The sequence below is a fragment of the Lingula anatina genome, chromosome 1 (genome assembly GCF_051362555.1).
Source record: "Lingula anatina isolate TDL-2025a chromosome 1, LinAna3.0, whole genome shotgun sequence".
Taxonomy (NCBI): domain Eukaryota; kingdom Metazoa; phylum Brachiopoda; class Lingulata; order Lingulida; family Lingulidae; genus Lingula; species Lingula anatina.
Window position 1 is genome coordinate 41533109 of NC_141767.1, and position 21974 is coordinate 41555082.

At 35.8% G+C, this 21974-nt stretch overlaps 3 protein-coding genes across 3 annotated transcripts; 1 reads left to right on the forward strand and 2 right to left on the reverse strand.

Moving 5' to 3' along the window:
- Positions 1 to 57: 57 nt before the first annotated feature.
- On the forward strand, positions 58 to 10154 carry LOC106167512 (ATP-dependent DNA helicase PIF1). Its single transcript, XM_013546314.2, has 12 exons — positions 58 to 214; positions 900 to 1458; positions 1702 to 1876; positions 2172 to 2261; positions 2694 to 2847; positions 3252 to 3366; positions 3499 to 3605; positions 3863 to 4002; positions 4207 to 4313; positions 5976 to 6063; positions 6373 to 6518; positions 9629 to 10154. The coding sequence occupies exons 2-12, from the start codon at positions 931 to 933 to the stop codon at positions 9842 to 9844; spliced, it is 1866 nt and encodes a 621-aa protein (XP_013401768.2). The 5' UTR covers positions 58 to 214; positions 900 to 930; the 3' UTR covers positions 9845 to 10154.
- Positions 10155 to 12436: 2282 nt separating this feature from the next.
- On the reverse strand, positions 12437 to 15427 carry LOC106167406 (G protein-coupled receptor 157-like). Its single transcript, XM_086995871.1, has 4 exons — positions 14492 to 15427; positions 13914 to 14149; positions 13467 to 13691; positions 12437 to 13033 (listed from the first exon to the last, which is right to left on the reverse strand). Exons 1-4 carry the CDS (start codon positions 15006 to 15008, stop codon positions 12776 to 12778), a joined length of 1236 nt encoding a protein of 411 aa, XP_086851997.1. The 5' UTR covers positions 15009 to 15427; the 3' UTR covers positions 12437 to 12775.
- A 127-nt stretch (positions 15428 to 15554) lies between these two features.
- Positions 15555 to 20808, reverse strand: LOC106167467 (G protein-coupled receptor 157-like). The gene is made up of 4 exons (XM_086995875.1): positions 20320 to 20808; positions 17211 to 17437; positions 16824 to 17036; positions 15555 to 16600 (listed from the first exon to the last, which is right to left on the reverse strand). The coding sequence occupies exons 1-4, from the start codon at positions 20726 to 20728 to the stop codon at positions 16325 to 16327; spliced, it is 1125 nt and encodes a 374-aa protein (XP_086852001.1). The 5' UTR covers positions 20729 to 20808; the 3' UTR covers positions 15555 to 16324.
- Between the last annotated feature and the right edge of the window lie 1166 nt (positions 20809 to 21974).

The window sequence follows — 21974 nt, forward strand, 5'->3', positions numbered from 1 at the left end:
TTGTTTTGTTTCTCACAGAATAGAAAATGAGCATAAACTTTGAATTTAGTCCCTCTTTGTCAACCCAAGCCTCGCTTTGAAAGAGAGGTAGATTTAAATGGAACAAATTTATTTGGGCAAAACAAGCCGGCTGTCGACACCTATTATCTTTATTTTTCATGGAATAAGAGTGGTCCATAACTTACATTTAAGACATATCTAGATAAATACCAAGGTAAGTGCAAAATTATAATAGTACATGATTAATTGTAATGGATTGTGTGATATCACTGTGACATCGGGGCTGTGACATCTGTCGATTCTAAACAAGCTGCCTCGAGGAGCCCACAGACTGCACTGATAGAGCTGAAGTGGGAAGTTGTATATTGTAGGCGTTTGAAAATTTCCCAAACTCACAATTCCTTGTCTACATATACTGCAAAACAAAGAATCTTTTCCAATTTAGACCTTGAAAACTATAAAATCCCGCATTATAAAAGTACCTGGCGGCGATAATTCCTTTTGGAATTTAAAGGGAGACATTAATGGCGTTCTACACGGGCAGATAAATCCTGAGAGAGTACCTTGTAACATATCCAGAATCTACTGTATACAGGATTGAGTTGGACTTAAAATGATGTAAATAAAATTATTTCTATCCTATGGATTTCCTATTGACTTGAGACTCGTTTTAGTTAACATTGCCATTGGTAGGAATCAAAGAGTAAATTACTTGATGTTTGAAATGAAAAGTATTATTAAATAACTGTTGTTTATTCAAAATTTACTCTTTCATTAAATTTTATTACATTTTCTTAAAAACTTGGTGGGGTTTTATACCACAAAATTTAAAAAATGGTTTATCATAAAAACACCATTTTTTTTCTTCATAGATGTCTCAATTTTCATAACATTTTCAGGTTTCAGAAACAACACTTGGTTTTTGGAGAAATGGAGGACAACCATGGAGAATTAGTTTGCACTGTATGTATGGAAAACTTGTCTCCTTCAGGAGAAGTCATCACAAAAAGTCTTCACAAAAATGCCACTCTCATTCTGGGTAGAAATGAATTCCAGGATATTGTTTTAAAAGTCACAATTGGCAAAACAGACAATAAATACATCATGAAACAGTTTAAAGTGCACCACAAGTTTGCAAAAGAAGGAAAAGCAACTATTATGGTTCTTGATAAGAGGATAAGATTCCTGTTATCCAACAGTCCACCTGACAGACTAAAAATGTTTTTAAGGTGTCTTTCTACAAAATATGAATGCTTGAAACTCACTGGGATTGTTGGGGAACGAAAACGATTTTTGTCAGAACTACCAAGAACTTTTCAAGAGATTAGCCCACTCAGCATGAAAGATGTTCAAACTGTTCATAATATCCGCACAAAGCAGGCCAATCAATCCTCAACTTTAAACCTGAAAAGAAAAAGACAGGAAGCAGCAACAGATAAGGAAAATTTGCAGCCAAAGGTATAGTAGTTGTATGCCCTAATTTTCACATTTTGTCAAATATTGTTGTAATATCTTTTTTAGCTGCAGTTAGTATCCATCATTTGATTTAAGTGACATAATTACTGCATATAAAATTAAAAGAAATAGAAATGTATTCAATTTGTAGTTATAATAAAATGCAGGCATTTCTTTTTATTACATCTTTCTCTAAGATTTTGTTATCATCATTATAAAGCACCTCATCTTTCATTTAAATTCCAGAATTCTAAGGTAGCCAAACTAGATATAGGTCAGCCTGGCAGACCTTTGCCTCCTCAGGGAACCAAACTAACGGCTGATCAAACTAAAGTATTGAGAACAGTGCTGGGAGGGAGGAGTATATTCTTTACTGGAAGTGCTGGAACAGGAAAATCATACTTGCTGAGAAGGATAATTGGTAAATAAAATGACACTTGTATTAGATTTTATTAAGCTTCGATGATTTGAATTAAACACTAAAATGTTGAGACTAATCAAATTGTTTAAAGATAAAGATGATCTTAGTGGGGGGAAAAGGCACTTTTCAGGCAATCCAGTTTGTAAAGGAAATGTGTGATGGTTTTGAAATTCATATCCATATTCCAGTCATACAATTAGAATTTTCATGTTTGCTATAATAACACCAAATCATGTACTTTGTTCACATTTATTTAATTATTTATTATTTATTTTAAACATTTATTATTCTGCAGGTGCTCTCCCACCACACCACACATATGCCACAGCTAGCACTGGTTTAGCAGCTTGTCACATTGGAGGAACAACACTGCATTCTTTTGCAGGTATGGAACAAGCCATTTATATTCTTTACCTCATAGAATTGATATGAGTAGTCATATTCTTGATTGTCAGTTCATAATATCTAATACTTTTGTTAAATATTTAAAAACTCTTACAGAGTACAGATCCATTCATCTTTGGTGTCATTCAATTATTAATAAACTTATCTGTTTTGGAAAAAATACTATAAATTATATAATTCATATAAAGTTGAAATATTTGTCATGAAAGAATAGATGCCAAGATTGCCCTGAGACAGTCTTGTCTTTTGGAATCTCACTTCTCTTAAAAGGAAACATTTTGTTTTCAGGAAGATGGTTAAAGGAGAGTCAATATCAGTCCACTGAAAGCTAGGTCACTTAAGACTAAATACCAAACAGATTTAACATCTTTTTAAGACAACTGTGCATTTTATCAAAATCATCGTCTTTCAGGCATTGGTTCAGGGAAAGCCCCCATTGAGCAGTGTGTTGAACTAGCCAACAGACCTGTGATAGCCAAACAGTGGAGGCAGTGCAATCACCTTATCATAGATGAAGTATCAATGGTAGATGGGGAATTCTTCTCAAAGCTGGAGACTGTAGCTAGGTAACATTTAAACATCATCAGTTTTGTGAAATTTTGCATGCCACAAACAGCTGCTGGTGTGGTTTAGTTTTAGACTTGTAGATAACTGGGTTTCATACTGACTTAGTTTTGATACCATAATGCCATAATACAGTCACATATTGATATTTAGCACATTAAATACATATGCACTTGCTAGGCTTCAGCAGTCTCAGGGCTAGGATCGTACCACATACCTCTTAATTCCAGTACATCTAATGTGTGGATTTACATGATATGTAGACTTCAGCAATTAGGTCACATTTTAGTGAAAACATGAACTACCTTGAGTAATATACATCACATTGCACATTTGTTTACATTTGGCTTGGTTTAACACAGTTTTTGCAAAAGTTTGTTTCATTTCTTATGTTATGAAATTTCAGAGTTATGAAGAAGAGCAATGAGCCATTTGGGGGAATTCAGCTTATATTGTGTGGAGACTTCTTACAGCTACCTCCTGTGACCAAGGGGCAAGAAAAGAAGAATTTCTGTTTTCAGGTATTTTTCAAATACTTTGTATACTTAAAAATGATATCTTAAAATGATGCTAAAATGTGAAGTGTAAAAACTTATTTGCTTTATAGTAAATGAGTTAAATACTTTTATTTTTATAAAATAATTATTTTTCAGTCAAGAGCCTGGCACAAATGCATTTCTGTGAATATGGAACTGCGGCAAGTTATGAGGCAGTCAGACAAAAAATTCGTGGAAATTCTTCAGGAAGTAAGACAAGGAAGGTATGACAAAAATGGATTTTTGATTGGTAGATTTTCTGTATTTTGCTAGTAAATCAAGCCATGAATATTTCCTTCTTTTTTGTTTCTTTGTCTTTTTCTTCAATAAAACATTGTTTTATCTTTTTTGTTTTAGCCTGTTGTAAACATTCTGGTGTGTTTTCAATCTTTTCACAGTGCTTTGCTCATGAATATTTGGTAATAATTGTTTATTACATCACAAAACCTATGATTTATAAATAAATAAATAAATCCCTCAGGTGTCCAGAGTTTGTAGAGAAGACCCTGCATGCCACAAGCAAACATGTCTTGGACAAAGATGGCATCCAGGCCACAAGGCTTTGTACTCACAAGGAGGATGTGGGTCACATTAATCAGATGCACTTGGACAGGCTTAAGGGTAATGAACCTGCAGATGAGTACATTAGAAAAGTTAATTTTGCATTTTAAGATGTCAGTATTACCAGTATCTTTTTAAATGCATACACTAAAGGGTATTTGATGAAGGTTTTGCTTTATGTTATCATTGCTGATATGATAGGACATGATTCAGGGATTTCTTGTTGAAGAACTTTCTTTTCACACATATTCTTTTTCTCTATAGGGGAGGTGTATGCATATCAGTCATCAGATAGTGACCAAGCCTCTCAGGGGCTTCTGAACACATTGTGTCCAGTTGGGGCTAGACTAGAGTTGAAGATGGGGGCACAGGTAAAGCAGTGTTTCCCCTGCACTTAAATGAGCGAGGCGCCCGCCTCGCTGAAATTTGCAAGTGCCTCGCTGAAATTTGTCAAAAGCACCGCCTCGTTGGGCTGAATGGAACGACAAAGTATATTTTCACTCATGCTAACTGAAAATTATATTTATTTCTAAGCAAATATGGCATTTTCTGTTTACATACGTAATCCTATGCTTCTGAGCACTTGATTTAGCAGTAACGGAAATACGCATGCGCGTATGCCTCAAAATAACAAGCAGTTACTATCTCCCTGTAAGTGCCTCGTTTTCGCAGTTCTGTGAAGTATGAGAGACGCAGCGAAACGAGGCAACTGTTCTTGACACCATTTAATCACGTGTCAAGAATACACTTTCTCTGTCACTTCATGTTCCGAAATTCAGACTGCCTGTTGTTTGTTTTTATAGTTTACGAATATTCACTGATAAAAAAGGAGCAAATAAAGTGGCCTTCGTTGTCTTTATAAACTTGGAGAAGATTTTCTATTGATTTACGGGTAAGTTTTGTGAAAGCAGTAGCGTTGTAAAACTGGGTCACGTCAGTATTTCGCGTGGAAACCTATGCATTGAATATGAATTCCCATGACCGAATAGAACCATATAAATGAATAAACGAAGAACTAAAATTGATGATAAGTGTGATTTTCATCTCTTTAATTCCGAAGAATTCACTTAACGGTGTTTGAAGTTGTTGATTATAAATTACATCTCAAACTACGTAGGCCTATAACTATAGTAGCGGGAGTCGCTTTGCGCTGAACGACAATTAAGGGAGAGAACTTTTTGAAGCAGTTTTATATTAGGATGAAGCGCTCCCACACGCAAAGTCAATTGACCAGTTACTTTCAGAAATGTGAAAACGGTAAGAACAACATATTTTATCAACTTTTTGGTCAATTTGAAAATAATTCAATGTAGTAAGCCCTTTTTCTTGTTTCTTGTAAGTATTAACTTTTTTTTTCTTGAAAGAGTATGTTCTATAAACTGAAAAGGACTAAACTGAGTGAATGCATACTGGAAAATAAATTTTGTCCAAACCTTTGTTATGTCATTACTGAATTTACTCCTCAAAACATCTAAAACAAGACAATTCAGTGCCACATAAAATGTAAAAAAAATCGGTTCTAAATACCCTAAAATGCACCAAATTGCATCTCGATTAAAAGAATTATCTGGGGGGGCATGCCCCCGGACCCCCCTAGTATTGCTGGGATCGCGGATTGCCTACCACCTCACAGATCTTGAAAGCCAGGGGAAACACTGCAGAGTTGTGAATACATATCTCTTCCTCAATACCTTGTGATACCAGTGATGGTGCAAGATGAAATGACATATCAAAAGTTGTCCACAATTTGGGTCTCTTTACTTTTATCTTACTCTTGTCATCTTATCATGAGTACAGCAGTGTTATTTTTTATCGTCTTCGTTAACTATCTTTATAAAGATTTATTAATTCATTTAATTATTTTTGATAGAATCAGACACGGATTTTACATTGGTAGATTTTATTTTCTGGATTATATTTTTTGCCAAGAATATTTTTACCACTTGATCATATTAAATACAGTTCGATAATATTTGAGCTCACTATAGCACAATTTTGTCATCAACTATACATGATGTACATTTATAATATAGGTGATGCTCCTGAAGAACTTGGATGCTCAGAGAGGTCTAGTGAATGGTGCAAGAGGAGTGGTGACTGGCTTTGACAATGAACACCAAGGTAAAGCTCTTGGACAATGGGTTTAATCAATGCTTAAATATTCTGTCACTGTTAATTTTCTTAGATAAATTATAGTTGACCACTGGAAAATATTGTTTGGTGAATGGATTTTGCATTGTTTAAAACTATAATAGTATACTTGAAGAACATTCAGACACTAAACCTCAGTTAACTGTTTTGGAGATTTATTCTTAACAGTGCGAGCACCATTTTTCAACAATTTAGGGATAAAATGTCTTTGCTTTAAATGTTTCTCAATGAAAAAAAACTATTTCATTTCAAAATTTTGATTGGCACTGTTAATTCCAGGTCTCCCCATTGTTAAGTTCATTGGAGGTGTTGAGACTACTGTGAGATTTGAACGCTGGACTGTGAAAGCTAGTGGTGGCATGCACCTAACCAGGAGACAGTTACCATTACAGTTAGCATGGGCGATATCTATTCATAAAAGTCAGGTCAGTAAGAAGTGAAGTCAGAGCCTGGGGTTGGATAACCATTGAAAGGGAGGTCAATCACTGATAGAAAACTGAAAGGCAAAGTAACTTTTGCTCAAATTTGTACAAATGTCTCTAGGAGACCATTTAATCTATCAAACTTATTCATTCCTTCAGGTTTTTATTTTAAATTTGTGTTTACGTATGTATGATGTTCACTTTCTAAAACTTTTTGAATAAGTATGTAGTTTTTTTTATTTTATTTTTTTATTTATTTATTTATTGTACCACCAGCGTTAGCGCTGGCGGTACACATGGTTTCGGTCTCGTCCGGATCGTTCTGCCGGCTCCGCCGGCTCCGCCGGACGGCTACCGTTACCGCTTCTCCTCCTAGACGGTAAGGCCCCCCATACCCATCTCATGGATTTAGGTCACCTATAATCTCAACTCGTTCCACGTAAAATTTGGGCTTTGTCGGTATTGGGGTCTGGGTGTGGCACTCATTGCAATGCACCCTTGTCTAAAAATGGCAAAATTAAATGCTAATTATCTACCCTACGGAAGGAGTTATGGGAAAAATTTCTATAGACGGCTTTCCAAAAGTCATATGTGTAGATTTCAAATATACCCTTGGATTTGACCTTTGACCTTTACTTCAAGGTCAAATGGGCCAAAATTTTCAAAAAAATGAAATTTTTTACGAAAAAAAATTTTTTTGCCCTGTTATTCAGACACCACACAGACTTAACCAATAATATTATTGGAAAGTGTTACCCTTCAGGTCATCTTTCATCTCCATGAATTTGGGGTCAATCGGTGCATTTTCACGGGAGTAGCGGCCATAAGATACCGAAACTGAAAACTGTCTCTAATTCGGGAACCGTTAATGCTAGAGACCCATTCTTTTTTGCATTTTGTAGAGCATGTAAAGCCCAACACTGGAGGTGGTCTCGGTTTTTTTGTATTCCATACGGTTTTCGAGTTACGCTGTATCAAAAAGTACATATTGGTGGTAAAAGCAAAATGTGCAGTACGGTAATGGATAATAAATTTTGAACTCTGGAAAAATAAAACATTAGGCTTGGCAAAGCAGACAACTTGTGTTCAAAAATGACATTATTTCATCAAATTTGAACTTCTGAAACTTCAGAGCACCTCTTATTTCAAGAATTTTGACCAAAATGACATTTTCTTTATTTTAATTAATTTTTTCTGTACGAAATTTAAGGCACATTATGGTAACTCCAAAATTATAACATTTAGTCCCTTATATCTCCAAAACTGGCAGAGATAGGTCTATAGTTACTATTGAAGTTGAATAGGAAGTCATATACTGGCAATCTATATGTGACCTTAAAATTGACCTTTGACCTACTTTTCACCATGAACTGAACTTTGCAAATTTTTCTTCCCTTTTATCTCCAAAACTGGCAGAGATAGGTCCATAGTTACTATTGAACTTGAATAGGAAGTCATATACTGGCAATCTATATGTGACCTTAAAATTGACCTTTGACCTACTTTTCACCATGAACTGAACTTTGCAAATTTTTCTTCCATTTTATCTCCAAAACTGGCAGAGATAGGTCTATAGTTACTATTGAACTTGAATAGGAAGTCATATACTGGCAATCTATATGTGACCTTAAAATTGACCTTTGACCTACTTTTCACCATGAACTGAACTTTGCAAATTTTTCTTCCCTTTTATCTCCAAAACTGTCAGAGATAGGTCCATAGTTACTATTGAACTTGAATAGGAAGTCATATACTGGCAATCTAAATGTGACCTTAAAATTGACCTTTGACCTACTTTTCACCATGAACTGAACTTTGCAAATTTTGCTTTCCTTTTATCTCCAAAACTGGCTGAGATAGGTCCGTAGTTACTATTGAAGTTGAATAGGAAGTCATATACTGGCAATCTAAATGTGACCTTGAACTTGAACTTCTGAAACTTCAGAGCACCTCCTATTTCAAGAATTTTGACCAAAATGACATTTTCTTTATTTTAATTAATTTTTTCTGTACGAAATTTAAGGCACATTATGGTAACTCCAAAATTAAAACATTTAGTCCCTTATATCTCCAAAACTGGCAGAGATAGGTCCATAGTTACTATTGAACTTGAATAGGAAGTCATATACTGGCAATATAAATGTGACCTTAAAATTGACCTTTGACCTACTTTTCACCATGAACTGAACTTTGCAAATTTTGCTTTCCTTTTATCTCCAAAACTGGCAGAGATAGGTCCATAGTTACTATTGAACTTGAATAGGAAGTCATATACTGGCAATATAAATGTGACCTTAAAATTGACCTTTGACCTACTTTTCACCATGAACTGAACTTTGCAAATTTTGCTTCCCTTTTGTCTCCAAAACTGGCAGAGATAGGTCCATAGTTACTATTGAACTTGAATAGGAAGTCATATACTGGCAATCTATATGTGACCTTAAAATTGACCTTTGACCTACTTTTCACCATGAACTGAACATTGCAAATTTTGGTTTCCTTTTATCTCCAAAACTGGCTAAGATAGGTCCGTAGTTACTATTGGACTTGAATAGGAAGTCATATACTGGCAATCTATATGTGACCTTCAAATTGACCTTTGACCTACTTATAATCATGAACTGAACTCTGCTAATTTCTTTCTCTTTTAACTCCAAACCTGGCAGAGATAGGTCCATAGTTACTGTTGAAGTTGAATAGGAAGTCATATACTGGCAATTTACTGCCACCTTGAAATTGACCTTTGACCTACCTTACAATGAACTTAACTTTGATTGTACCATTTTAAGTTATATATATTTTTTGCGTATTTTGAAAATTCTTGTTGATTGCATTTTTATAGCTTGTCAAGCATAAGACTGGTGGCTGTGTCCCTTATTTTGTGTATGTGGGGGTCTATACGAATGCGCTTGCTCCAGCTGGTGGTACAATTTTCGGAGGCGGTATCGCCTCTCTGATCCTCTAGTTTTTTATGTGGACTTAAAGAAAGATCGCTACCAACCCCTACAATGTAATCTGCTTTTCCAAGGGACAAATATATGGGCCTATAAATTCAGCAATGTTCTTCCATATTTTAACCCATCAGCATTTGAGCAATGTTTTTATAATTTCAGGGTATGACACTGGACTGTGTGGAGATGTCACTATCTAGAGTATTTGAGAGTGGACAAGCTTATGTGGCCCTGTCCAGAGCTAAGAGTCTTGAGGGACTAAGAGTGCTGGACTTTGAAAAGGACTGTGTTCGGGCCAACCCAGAGGTGTTGAAATTTTATCGTAATATTCAGCTGCATCAGAGAATGCTCCAAGCAAAGGTGGATGATTTTATGTAAGACATTTGTTATATATATTGATTTTATTTGAACTGTTGTTAATCATGAAGTAGTGATTAACTTAGCTTTTAAAGTATGTGCAATTTTTCATCTGTTTGTGGATGTCCTTGAGATGACTACCTCTATTTATTTTAAATGCAGATCTGCTGACATGATTTATATTGTGACATTCAGTGCTTTTTGCACACTATTCAAAATTTATGAGATTTAGCATGGATGCACAACAATAACAAGCTATAAACAGTATTGGTTTAAATTAAACATTTTAAAGACTAAATCATAAAACTGTGATTTGAATATGATGAGAAATCTCAGTCATCCTGGGGTTCCAGTGTAACATGAAAATCTGACTCCCATGAAAATTTGACTCCCCAGTCAGATTTTCATTATGAAAATGTGACTCCCCAGTCAGATTTTCATAATGAAAATGTGACTCCCCCCATGAAAATTTGACTCCCCCTCCACAAAACTTCATACATCTTATTTTATTTGAGTATATGACTGTGATCTTGTAGTATGTAAAAAGGAGGATAGATTGGCACATTTTTTTGTAGTTTGCAGTGAAAATTCAAATGAAAAAATAAGAAAAATAAAAATGTGCACATAATGAAAATCTGACTCCCCCGTGAAAATTTGACTCCCCCATCATAAAACTTCATAAATCTTATTTTATTTTGGGTATATGACTGTAATCTTGTAGTATGTAAAAAAGAGGATAGATTGGCACATTTTTTTGTAGTTTGCAGTGGAAATTTTAATGAAAAAATAAGAAAATTAAAAATGAGCACATAATGAAAATCTGACTCCCCCATCATAAAACTTTATAAATCATATTTCATTTTGGGTATATGTCTGTGATCTTGTAGTATGTAAAATGGAGGATACATTGGCACATTTTTTGTAGTTTGAAGGTGAAAATTTTAATGAAAAATAAAGAAAATTAAAAATGTGCACATAATGAAAATCTGACTCCCCAATGAAAATTTGACTCCCCTGCCACAAAACTTCATAAATCTTATTTTATTTTGAGTATATGACTGTGATCTTGTAGTATGTAAAAAGGAGGATAGATTGGCACATTTTTTGTAGTTTGCAGGTGAAAAATTATGTGAAAAAGTAAGAAAATTAAAAATGAGCAAATAATGAAAATCTGACTCCCCCATGAAAATATGACTGCCCCTCCACAAAACTTCATAAATCTTATTTTATTTTGAGTATGTGACTATGATCTTGTAGTATGTGAAATGGAGGATACATTGGTGCTTTTTTGTAATTTGCAGGTGAAAATTTGCATGAAAAAATAAGAAAATTAAAAATGTCCACTTAATCGCCTATTGTCTCCCCTATGAAAAAGTTATTTAATATTTGATGATCATTTCAACACCTTTTCTTTTAGGATACTTTATGAAAAATATATTGGAAATATTTAAAGGTTTGATGATAAAATAGTGAAAGCATGAAAAAGAAATCATGAAAATCTTTATTTTTACACCCATGAGATTTGGACTCCCATTGAGAAAAGGGCTTATTTTATATTCAGTCACCATACCACTGTTTTCCACATAGTTTGCATAGAGATGGGTATTTTGTCATTATTTGAAAGTTTGATGATGAAAATTTTGGTCAATATTTTTAAAACAAGTATCCATCTTTATTCTTGTAGGTTTTGCACTCCCATGTCAAAACACTACATTTTCATTATGTGCACATTTTTAATTTTCTCATTTTTTCATTAAAATTTTCACTGCAAACTACAAAATATGTGCCAATGTATCAACCATTTTACATGCTACAAGATCACAGTCATATACTCAAAATAAAATAAGATTTATGAAGTTTTGTGGCAGGGGAGTCAAATTTTCATGGGGGAGTCAGATTTTCATTATGTGCACATTTTTAAATTTTCTTTTTTTTTATGAAAATGTTCACCTGCAAACTACAAAAAAATGCCAATATATCATCCATTATGCATACTACAAAATCATAGTCATTTACTCAAATAAAATGAGATTAATGAATGTTTTTTTTTTTTGGGGGGGGGGAGTCAAAATTTCATGGGGGGAGTCAGATTTTCATTATGAAAATCTGACTGGGGAGTCAGATTTTCATAATGAAAATCTGACTGGGGAGTCACATTTTAGGGGAGTCAGATTTTCATGGTACACCAGAGTTATTGGTAGGTGAGACCAATCACCTTGTCATTGTGCTGACCATTTAACTTGGGAAGTCAGGAGCAAGCAATCGGTCTACTATAACAGTCTCCCATGGGTTAGTTTTCAAATAGTGTTTGATTGCTCATTTCTGTTTTGGGCCACACTAAGGACAAATGCAGTATGATAGACAGTTACAGAAAGTGTGTTTTTAGTTGTTTTTTAATTTTTATAAAGAATTATTTATAAAGACATTTATTAAAAGCAATTATAATGTATTACAATATGTGTACAGAAATTGATTAAAGCTGTAAGTTCGTTGTAAAAAGTGTTATTAGAAAATCCACCAAGTTAATGAATTTTTTGTCATATTGCTTAAAAATTTCCAGTTCAGTTGAAATAGCAATTTAAATTTGATAAAATTTTCTTTAAGATTTTGAACAAAGTGATTTTAAATGGAAATGTTTTTTTTTTCAAACTGATCTCATTTTGCATTAATTTAATTGTAAAATATGTAATTGAATTAACTTAATTAACATTTATGATGCCTTTATTGAAGTTTTATTTCTTAAGAACATCATGGAAGATCTGAAGAAATAAATGATATGACTGAAATTAGTCACTTTTTAATGTTTAGCAACATACTTGGTGCAGCAAGTACATTTATCATTCCATATCAGGCAACCTAAGATAGGATAGCAAGTACCGGGAGTATGACTGAAGTTAAACCATGTTGCACCCTGGCAATTAGATATTTTCAGGTACCACTGCTCTTTAAATATCAGTGATATACACCTTTCATAACAGCAGTTTCTTTCTGAGGAACGGTAAATAGTTGATCCAAGACACCTTTATTTGTATTGCTGAGGTTTCTGAAAGATTCTGAGCGATCCTGCAATTCAATGTTTTCACCGCAGCAGTTTGTACATGTACAGTTCGTGGCACTGCAGCAGATTTGCCTCACTCGACTTCTCACACGGTTGCTGATGGCGCAGAATATCACACCGTTAGCTAAACCCTGGGCAGAGTTGCCTGCACCCTAAGAAATAAGAGTGAAAAGTAATTAGCCCTTCACCTATATTTCGATTCTTATGAGCTGCATAATGAAATATATTATTTAACTCGGCACAAGTACAATGAAATCTGAAAATTCGTACACTGTTTATCAGTGATTTTAATATTGGATCTTGGATATAGATCTAATTTATTTCTAAGATTAAAGATTTCTAGGATTTAAAACGATTGCTTTTTCCGTGTAGCATTTTGAATACCACCTGTACCCACAGTTATATTGCAAGTCGATATATGTTCAGGGATGAGTTTTTTCCGAATATTGGGGGATTTACGACTTTTTGGAAGCTAAAAATACCATTGGCCTAGGTGCCCCCTGTACCCTACGCCATATTTTTCGATTTTTTAGTAAATGACGCTCATTCTTGAACATTGTGTGTTAGAGAGAGAGAGAGAGAGACCTCCATGAGCATGAACGCTACTTTGATCCACTCTGTTGCTGGATATGGAGTAGTACAGCTCGGCATCCACGCTACCATGACGATCAAACGTAACGTCCCCCATATACGGACGCCGATGAATAGCAGTGGCACTGCAATGAGCTTTCTGTTGGCCCTCAGCACCACGCTTATTGTCTGGTCGAAGAGCATCTTCTCGTCTTCTCTGTTGAACTGGTAATTTCTTATCTGTTGATCAAAATGTGGGAATGAATGAGTTGAAATTCTTTCCTAATTCAATTTTTAAATGCATTTGCCCGGAACTGTTAGTCATACATCTGTTACTGTTTATACATTTTTCTTTCTTTTCTGAACGATTTTGATCATTATTTAAAATCAAACTCATTTTATAACTCACAAAACGTATGAAAGTCAATGCCGGAAACGTTGGGTAACAACCACCGATCTTACCAAGTTCGTACTCGTCCTGCTAACGTGCCAAGCAATCATCAAATACAGCACCAGTATTTGGAAATATGCCAGTATCTCGGTGCCTTTCAGTGTCAGTATAGTCCAGGCTATGTACTCCTGGGACCCCAGTCCTCCCTTCAGCCAGCAGATAGACGCGCGGCTTATGGAACAGGCCGGCATGAGTTCGTCGTTAAAACCAAATACGTGATAACATGCCGCAGTGATTGTTGGAATTGCTGGAAGAAAACGGAGACAAATTTCACTGAAACCTATACGAATGGTTTGTTTAATGTAGCTGTAGCAAACATTTGTGTTGAACATATTAAAAATTTTCATGTCAATTATCTAATTTGAAAATATTACTTCAAAGGATATATGTATTTTCGTATTTTAGGGAAAACGGTTGCACAGCTCTTCGTTTGTTGAGCGAAAGGTTTTGTATAGTATTTTTAAAGGGTGTGTAAGAAAAAAGATCATATTTTTGTCGAAAAAGATCTTCCTTTGAATATGCATAATAGTTTGCTTGGTGAGAGATGTACAGTTATTTTATCCAAATTTAAATCGAATTGTTGTGATACCTGGAACTCCCCAACAGATGACATGAGTAAGCCCCCACCATTTCCACACTTCTATTCTTTTCCCTTGGACTATTTCAAGGTACAGGTACAATGCAGTCGCCATGTTCCACCAGAATGACACCGACTGGGAATAACTCGATATTGCACCAATTAATACACATGTGATGTCACTCGAATTGGCCTGCTCGTCACCACCGTCAATATGTATAGTATCCGAGCCAAACTGTCTCTTCAAGATATACCATAAGGATCCCATTAAAAAACAGGCTGCAGTCACGATATCCGCAACACTTGCAAACATCAAGAGTTTTCTGCTGGTGGTCCGAACATCTTCTAACACCAGGTAGGTCCATATTACCATTATGGCCCCGATGATGGAACATACAGCCACACAAGTTGTGACGGTCACGAATGCCACGTCTGTGATCAATGCAACGGTGTATGGGGTAGTCGAGTTAGTAACGGTGGTGTTGGATATATAAACGACACTGCTGTTCGAATTGAATAGTTCCTCCATGTTTCTGCTGGTTCGTTGCGAAGTATAAACTTGAAAAGGAGAGTGAAAATTTAAATCCAGAAACAGGGCGCTAGGACAGTGCACCAGGGCAGTTGCTTCAGAGGATTTCCACTAGGCGTTTTCTCAGCCTGTCACGATTGATTTTGTGCACACCCCGGGAAAAAATTCCAAATCATGTTTTCTATCTTCGAAATCCAACGCGAATTGAAATATTTAGGAACAGTTAGAAGTAATTAGTGACAACTGTTACTACTACGTAGGCAACGGTCCACCTGTTCGTTTGTCATGTGCACGGTTTGATGACGGGTCCCAATCAGTGTGATAAGATATGGCACAGTAATTTGATCCGTTTTCATTGTCAGGCTTCGACACGGTATAGATTTAGTGAGGACAATCTGATTGACTACAGATTATCTATATCTAATTCACATGATATGAAATGAAAATTGAGATTCTGCTTCTTTTTTTCTTTCTTAATTTTTGAAAGCGTAATGACCGTAAAGAAGTGGTCCTGCAGGTTGGATTGTTTTGGAGGCGATCAACGGTAAAAAGGGGCTCTAATATACAAAATATATGGTTTTTTTTCAAGGTGACACTTGTGGGCAGAGAAGCTATTAACGAAGCGAAATTACATTATTATTATTATTATTTTAAAAATCATTTTGGTATTATTCCTCGCCGCAAGAAGAAAAAGAGGGAGAACTAGTTTCCCTACTGGTAAAATACTCTTCTTTATTCCTTAAGATGCACTATTTCTTGATCATTTCTATAAATCTAATAAAACAAAGCGTTAAAACTTCATCTGTTGTTTTATCTGTAGCTCTACCTCTTCCATTTATTTACAAAAATGCCACACGAACAACGAACTGGTGAATTTATATTTCTAAAAATACTGGGAAACAGTTGTGTCACCCTTTGTTACTACTCTGTTGATACTCTGCTTCCTAGTCAGCATATAACGCAAATACCACTGATCTCGGTTTGTATGGCCTATAGAAGACACGAATACTTCAAATGGTATTTTGTAGCTTGTTTTTTTACTGTCCTCAGTTATGATTTTTATATTGTGTCTAATACATTACAACTTTTTATCTAAAATGAAGACTAATGTCTGCAGTTCCAGTTGCTTGTAAAAAATAGCAATCAGACCAGCGAAAAGGAGAAAACACTAACACGAACCAAACCTTTGTCCATTTGTCAACCGTCCTGGGCTACTCCTCTGGGGCAAGATTTGGCAGGATATATATATATCTATGAGGAAAATAAACGAATGCCTTGTTTGCCTCACAGCAAAACTTGACAGAGTGCTTGAACAGTTAATACGTGGTGAGGAGAGGTGTTGATTCCATTTTTATTCTCTCCGTTTGATTCGACAACGCCATGCGGCTGGGTGAGGAAAATAGGCTTTGTGGGTTGTTCCTGGTATAGTTGCTGCGATAAAGTCCCGATCTGTTGCGATGTGCGAATCTTTCCACCAATTTCACAAGCCAAAAATCATTCAAAAGCCAATGGCGTGTCCTTGTGCGGATTTTTGACGAGGTAAGACAGAAAAGAACGCAGTTTGTGAAGCCCTCCAGACTAGCTCCAAAACTCTGAAATAATTCAAGCAATAGATGAGTGCGCTTCAGTCTCTGCTGTTTTCAAATCTGTGGAGTATTATTTGAAACCTTTCTCTCAAATCTTTTCACCTTTTTGAGGAATTTCGCGCCGGCCATTTAAACTAGTGATTTGTAGAAAAACACAAAGGATGTTTATGATTGTGAACAATAATATATTTACTTGTGAAAATTGAATCATCATTAAAACAAAACGTACCCCCATAATCATAAAAAATCCTCTTGCGTTGCACATGTGCTGTGTTTGGGGTGTATCAAATCTTTTAGAGGAAGCTACATACAGCATCCAATGTATGCTGCCCCAGATGTGCAGTAAGGTATAAGTAATAGGAATGGCCGTCAGGCGGGCAATGTTTTGTCTAATTACCGCTCCTGCTTCTACTGGGAGCGAAGATTCATCCTCTCGGCGGATCTAAAAAAAATCACGTTATTTTCAAGGAATCAAGGAGATGCAAGTTGTTTAGGTTACATATCAGCATTTTATACAATAAAAGTTAAAGAAAAAAATGAAAATAAGGTCTAGCTATCATAATATTGATGCACGAAATGCAGGGTATACTCTTTCTGAATGGAGTGAAAGTAATACCTCTTTTTGCACATAGCGCCAAACATAAAAGTATGTAGTAAACACAAAGGAAATAGTAATTATTTCCCATCCTTTCCACGTGAGGAGCTGCCATCCGACTTCTTCTGCAAAGTTTTCTCTGTGCTTCACCCAGCAAATGATTGAGTCACTAAATAGACAGCCTCCATGGCGGCCGTCACGGTCTTGTCCAAACACACCACGTCCAATAGCAATTCCCGCTATTGTCGCTAAAAAGAACAGCAAACGTTTTTTTAACTTAAGTGTGGGGTCAACTGTTGGGTTTCCAATGAAAATCCACATTGATCTACGAATAAAGTCGAATATATAAGAATTGTTGTCTGAAAAGACCAAGTTTACCGCCTCTCTCTCTCTCTCTCTCTCTCTCTCTCTCTGTGTGTGTGTGTGTCAATCAAAACCATACTTGTAGGTAACAGAGAGGTAAAAAGCTTTTCTTTAAAAAGATGTTACATATGTATTGTAGCCTCTTTCCCCTGAACTAAGGCGCAGCTCTAGACTCCACGGGTCGATGATGTTGCTGCAGGCATTTTAAGAAAGTTAACACGGGCAGACAGGAGGGGCGGATCTTTCGTTTAAATCATACGCCAGTCATTGTGAGATTACCCTAGGTAACTACCAAGAAGAAGGACGAGGGTCAGTCACGAGCACTCTCCAGTCTTTATTCGATACAGTGTTTCGCTAGGGAATAGAAAATCGAATCGACATTGTAATCGGCACTAGATATAGATAGTATAACTATTCCCTACCTAGCGAAGAGATAATTTACACAATAGTGAATAGACTAAAAAATAAAACAAGATAAAATAGAACACAGCGAAACCGCCACCAGGTATTGTACCACCAGTGCGCTATTAATATCATAAAAGTTAAATGGTAGTTATTGATTTATCTGTTGTAAGTTGTGGAGAAAAAGTGTCTGGTAGATGTGCAAAGCGCATTTTATGAGAGAAAATTGGTCAAAGGTAAAATTCAAGGCCACATAAAGATGTCCCATATATGATTTTCTATTCAAGGTTATTAGTAACTATAGATGTATTTCTGCCAGTTTTGGGAGGTGTTAAGGTCGGAAATTTTGCAAAGTGGTGAAGATTAGGTTAAACGTTAAATTCAAGGTGGCAGTAAAATTGCCAATATTAAGCTAGTTGGTCCATTTAGACACTTTTGGCCCTGTAGAGCCAACTGGGAATAAGTTAGAGCAACAAAACCAGTTTTAAAACAAGCGACAAGAGCGAAGCAACATGGATTGTCATTATTTTGCAATTATGATGCCAGATGGCTCACAATTTGACAAAAAAAACACACTTGACATTGGGGGGGGGGGGGGGGCAACTTACCCTGTGTTAGTACTTATATTGAAATGTAGTCAACGTTCTATGTAAACCCCACGAATTGCCCCTTTTTCACTTTTTATTTTATTTTAAAAATTGACTTTTGGAGTCTTTGTTGAATTGGTAGTTCAAATGAGGCAGATATATTGGGGTTTCTGTTCGTTACGTTTTATGTGTTGCAAGAACCCAAGTATCTTAAATCAAACTCTTAAGTATTGATTTAGAACAAACTAATAATGGTATAAAGTGGGCTTTAAATGAATGACATTGAATAATAAACTTTTGTTTTAAAAGAAATTGGCAATTTCAATCCGAAACTGGTATGGTCTCATGTGTGTGCATTCCTCATGTGATCATTTCTAAAAAGACTATTTAGAGCAAAATAATAATGGTATAAATCTATTTAAAAGACACGATTAACTATCGTTTTAAAGTAACTAACAATTAAATGGGTATTCAATTCACAAACTATTGACCTAGTGTTAACAATGGTCTATTGCTTTGTTGCGCGCAAAGGATCGTGGTCTATATGAGGGTCCAACTTGTCCCGAGTCAAATGGTCCAACAAGGCCCAGGCACACATTTTTTCATTTTAAAGGATTGCCGCCTTTTTTGTGCTAGAATGAGCTACCGTGATACATTCCTGTGAAATTTGAAACAATTAGTTTTAGTTTGATACCCCATACATATACTTTATTCGATCACAAGCCTATGAAAATAGATTTTAAAATCCCTTTACTAAAGTTACTTTTAGACAGAGCAATCCTTCACTTGGACTCACCACATTACGACCAACGGTTTCCAGGCATTGTTGGGCCCCGTCACTTTACCAGTAAAAGATTATTTGATCAAAAGTCTTAGCTTGTAGTAACCTTTTTATAAATTGACGAGGGACCAACTAACCACGGGGTCCAAATAGCCTCGGGTTCCTAATTACTTCCTATTCAAGTGCAATAGTAACTATGGACGTATTTGTGCAGGTTCTGAAGATATGAGGGTCAGAAAATTTGCAAGGTATAGTTGGTAGCGAAAAGTAGATGAAAGACCATGTTGAAGGTCGCAGTTAGATTGCAAATAAGGTTAGGAAAATATGCAAAATGTATTTGGTGACAAAAAAGTATTTAGGTCAAAGGTCAAATTCAAGGTCACAGTAAGGTTGCCAATTTATTCAATTTCAATAGTAACTATGGGGATACATTGCCAGTTTTTTGAGATTTTCACATTCTATTTTCACCACTGAGCATTGCAACGTTGTACTTTTTGAAATAGCGCAGCTCCTAACAGTATGGAAAACAAATAAACCGACACCACCTCCAGTGTCATGCTTGACAAGCTCTAAAAACCCATGAAACAATAGGTCTCTAGTTTTAACGGTTCCAGAATTAGACAGAGTTTTCGTCATCTTATGGATGCTTCTCCCGTGAAAATGCACCGATTGACCCCAAACTCACGGAGAAAAATTGCACTTTTGGGTAATATTTGTCTCCTTTTTCATAAAAAAGAATACCCCCCTTGGAAAAAGAAGGCTAAGGGGCCGTATATTGTTATTATATTGGAATGAGCGCCACCTATGGCGGGAAGCGCCAGCATTCCGGGACTTTACCGGAACGTGAAAAGAGTAGCACGTTACTAGATACATTTGCACATACGTAACAATCTAGCCGTCGTATCCCAACTGCACCGGAAACTCTCTATTAACCAAAAACCGGTTGGAATAATATTATGCAATTTTTCAATTAAACAACTAAAAAGCTAACGCTCACCTGGAAGAGGCCAGCAAACGATATGTAAAGCTCCTGCTACTTGTTCGGCAAGTTTTACCATTCCTTTAACAATACACAAATAGATATAAACCGCCAATGAAGAAGTCCACAGAAAAGAACATAGTTCAGAAAAAACAAGCAAAAATGACGTTACTTGACACCCCGGCGAGGAACTGTCGTCTAAATGTGAAGAAAGGTTGTGATAAGCGATTCCGACCAGAAACCCCAGGGCTGTTAAGTAGTTCCCAACACTGATGTACATAACTATACGTCTTGTGGTCGTCCTGATGTCTGCGAACGCAAGGTAAGTCCATATAGTAAAACTTGCCCCTAAAATTGACAGCACGGATCCAGTCCCCGTAGCTGTCATGAATATCAAATCCACGGAACTCGTATTCGTGGTCTCCATTGTTCAAGTATCGAGCACTGGGTTATTTTCTGATGGCCCTTATACCCTTACCCGTGTATATACTGCAAAGGCATATTAATGATTTATTTAGTGGCACATGAACAAAACTTTGGCTGGAGGACCTTAAGCTAACATGTGATGAAGTTGTTGCTGTCACGTGTGACATATATATTTGTATACATATATCAGCTCTATTTTTCGGGTTTCCTTTCTTATATACCCTATGCTGGGCATTCCAAAACAAGTGATAATAAAATACTTATGGAATTGAAATGTGTTTCTTTTATGTTCAGTATATCATTTATGAAAGATATATGAATAGATTCAATTTAAATGAAACAAATGCTGTTTATGTTAACATGATTCCATGGAGTTAAATAGTTACATGTTTATATAGTAACAATATTGGCCTATATCACTGAAGGCAGTACATAAATGTGCCAACAGTAACACCCGATTCAAATGTAAATGTAGCTCCCATTTGTATGGCTGCTCATAAATACCAACATTAAAGGAAAGTAATATCTGTACATATATAGCTCCTGAACGTTACGAAGGACCTTACATTATGCGATTTTAAAAAGGAACTAAGTGTTTCGAAAATCTAATTACAAAAATTCCAACATCCCACTCTTCTTGAATTATTACAACGTTTAGGATAGCATTTAGGAACCTCGGTGGTTGATTTACGACTAACACCAGGCTTGCATCAATGTCAATAATGTGTCCTTTTGAAATATTTTACATGTCAGAATGAATCGTCCCCTTTCATGTGCTCACAGTATATCTGATATGTTTTAACCACATGCACAGTGTGCAGTTATCTAAAGGGAAGGAAATTTCGCATTATTCATCTTTTGTGTAGTACCTTTCATTTTTATTGGAATTTTTAATTTTCTGTTTGCCTCAGACATATGATAACACAACACCACATGTTACCAGCACGAGTGTGAAAGATTTAGAAAGAAACCTTCGTCAGACGTTGAAAATCATCAAGACGTTCCGATGATGATTAAACGAATCACATATACCCTGAGCGTCAGAGCAACGTAAAAGCTAGCTTGCTAAATATACCTTGTGGTGGAGTCGCTTTTACTGGTATTGCTACTGTGGGTTATATATGAAATCAAGATCGAGCTGGCAATGCCGGAATCTAGAACCTAAGGTAATCACATATCACCTTTAATAACAAAAATTAGGTCAGGGTCGTAGAGCGCATTCCCAGAGATTTAGATTGATCCAATTA

Bases quoted from the DNA above. Each gene is read 5' to 3' on its own strand.
- LOC106167512 (XM_013546314.2), top strand. From the start codon at position 931: ATGGAGGACAACCATGGAGAATTAGTTTGCACTGTATGTATGGAAAAC. The intron at 1,877-2,171 runs GTAAATAAAATG...ATTATTCTGCAG, and splicing joins CTTGCTGAGAAGGATAATTG to GTGCTCTCCCACCACACCAC. The intron at 3,606-3,862 runs GTATGACAAAAA...TAAATCCCTCAG, and splicing joins CAGGAAGTAAGACAAGGAAG to GTGTCCAGAGTTTGTAGAGA.
- LOC106167406 (XM_086995871.1), bottom strand. From the start codon at position 15,008: ATGGAGGAACTATTCAATTCGAACAGCAGTGTCGTTTATATATCCAAC. The intron at 13,692-13,913 runs GTAAGATCGGTG...TTTGATCAACAG, and splicing joins GCAGGACGAGTACGAACTTG to ATAAGAAATTACCAGTTCAA. The intron at 13,034-13,466 runs GTCTCTCTCTCT...CTTATTTCTTAG, and splicing joins TAGCGTTCATGCTCATGGAG to GGTGCAGGCAACTCTGCCCA.
- LOC106167467 (XM_086995875.1), bottom strand. From the start codon at position 20,728: ATGGAGACCACGAATACGAGTTCCGTGGATTTGATATTCATGACAGCT. The intron at 17,438-20,319 runs GTGAGCGTTAGC...TGTTCTTTTTAG, and splicing joins CGTTTGCTGGCCTCTTCCAG to CGACAATAGCGGGAATTGCT. The intron at 16,601-16,823 runs GTACGTTTTGTT...GAATTATTTCAG, and splicing joins GATTTTTTATGATTATGGGG to AGTTTTGGAGCTAGTCTGGA.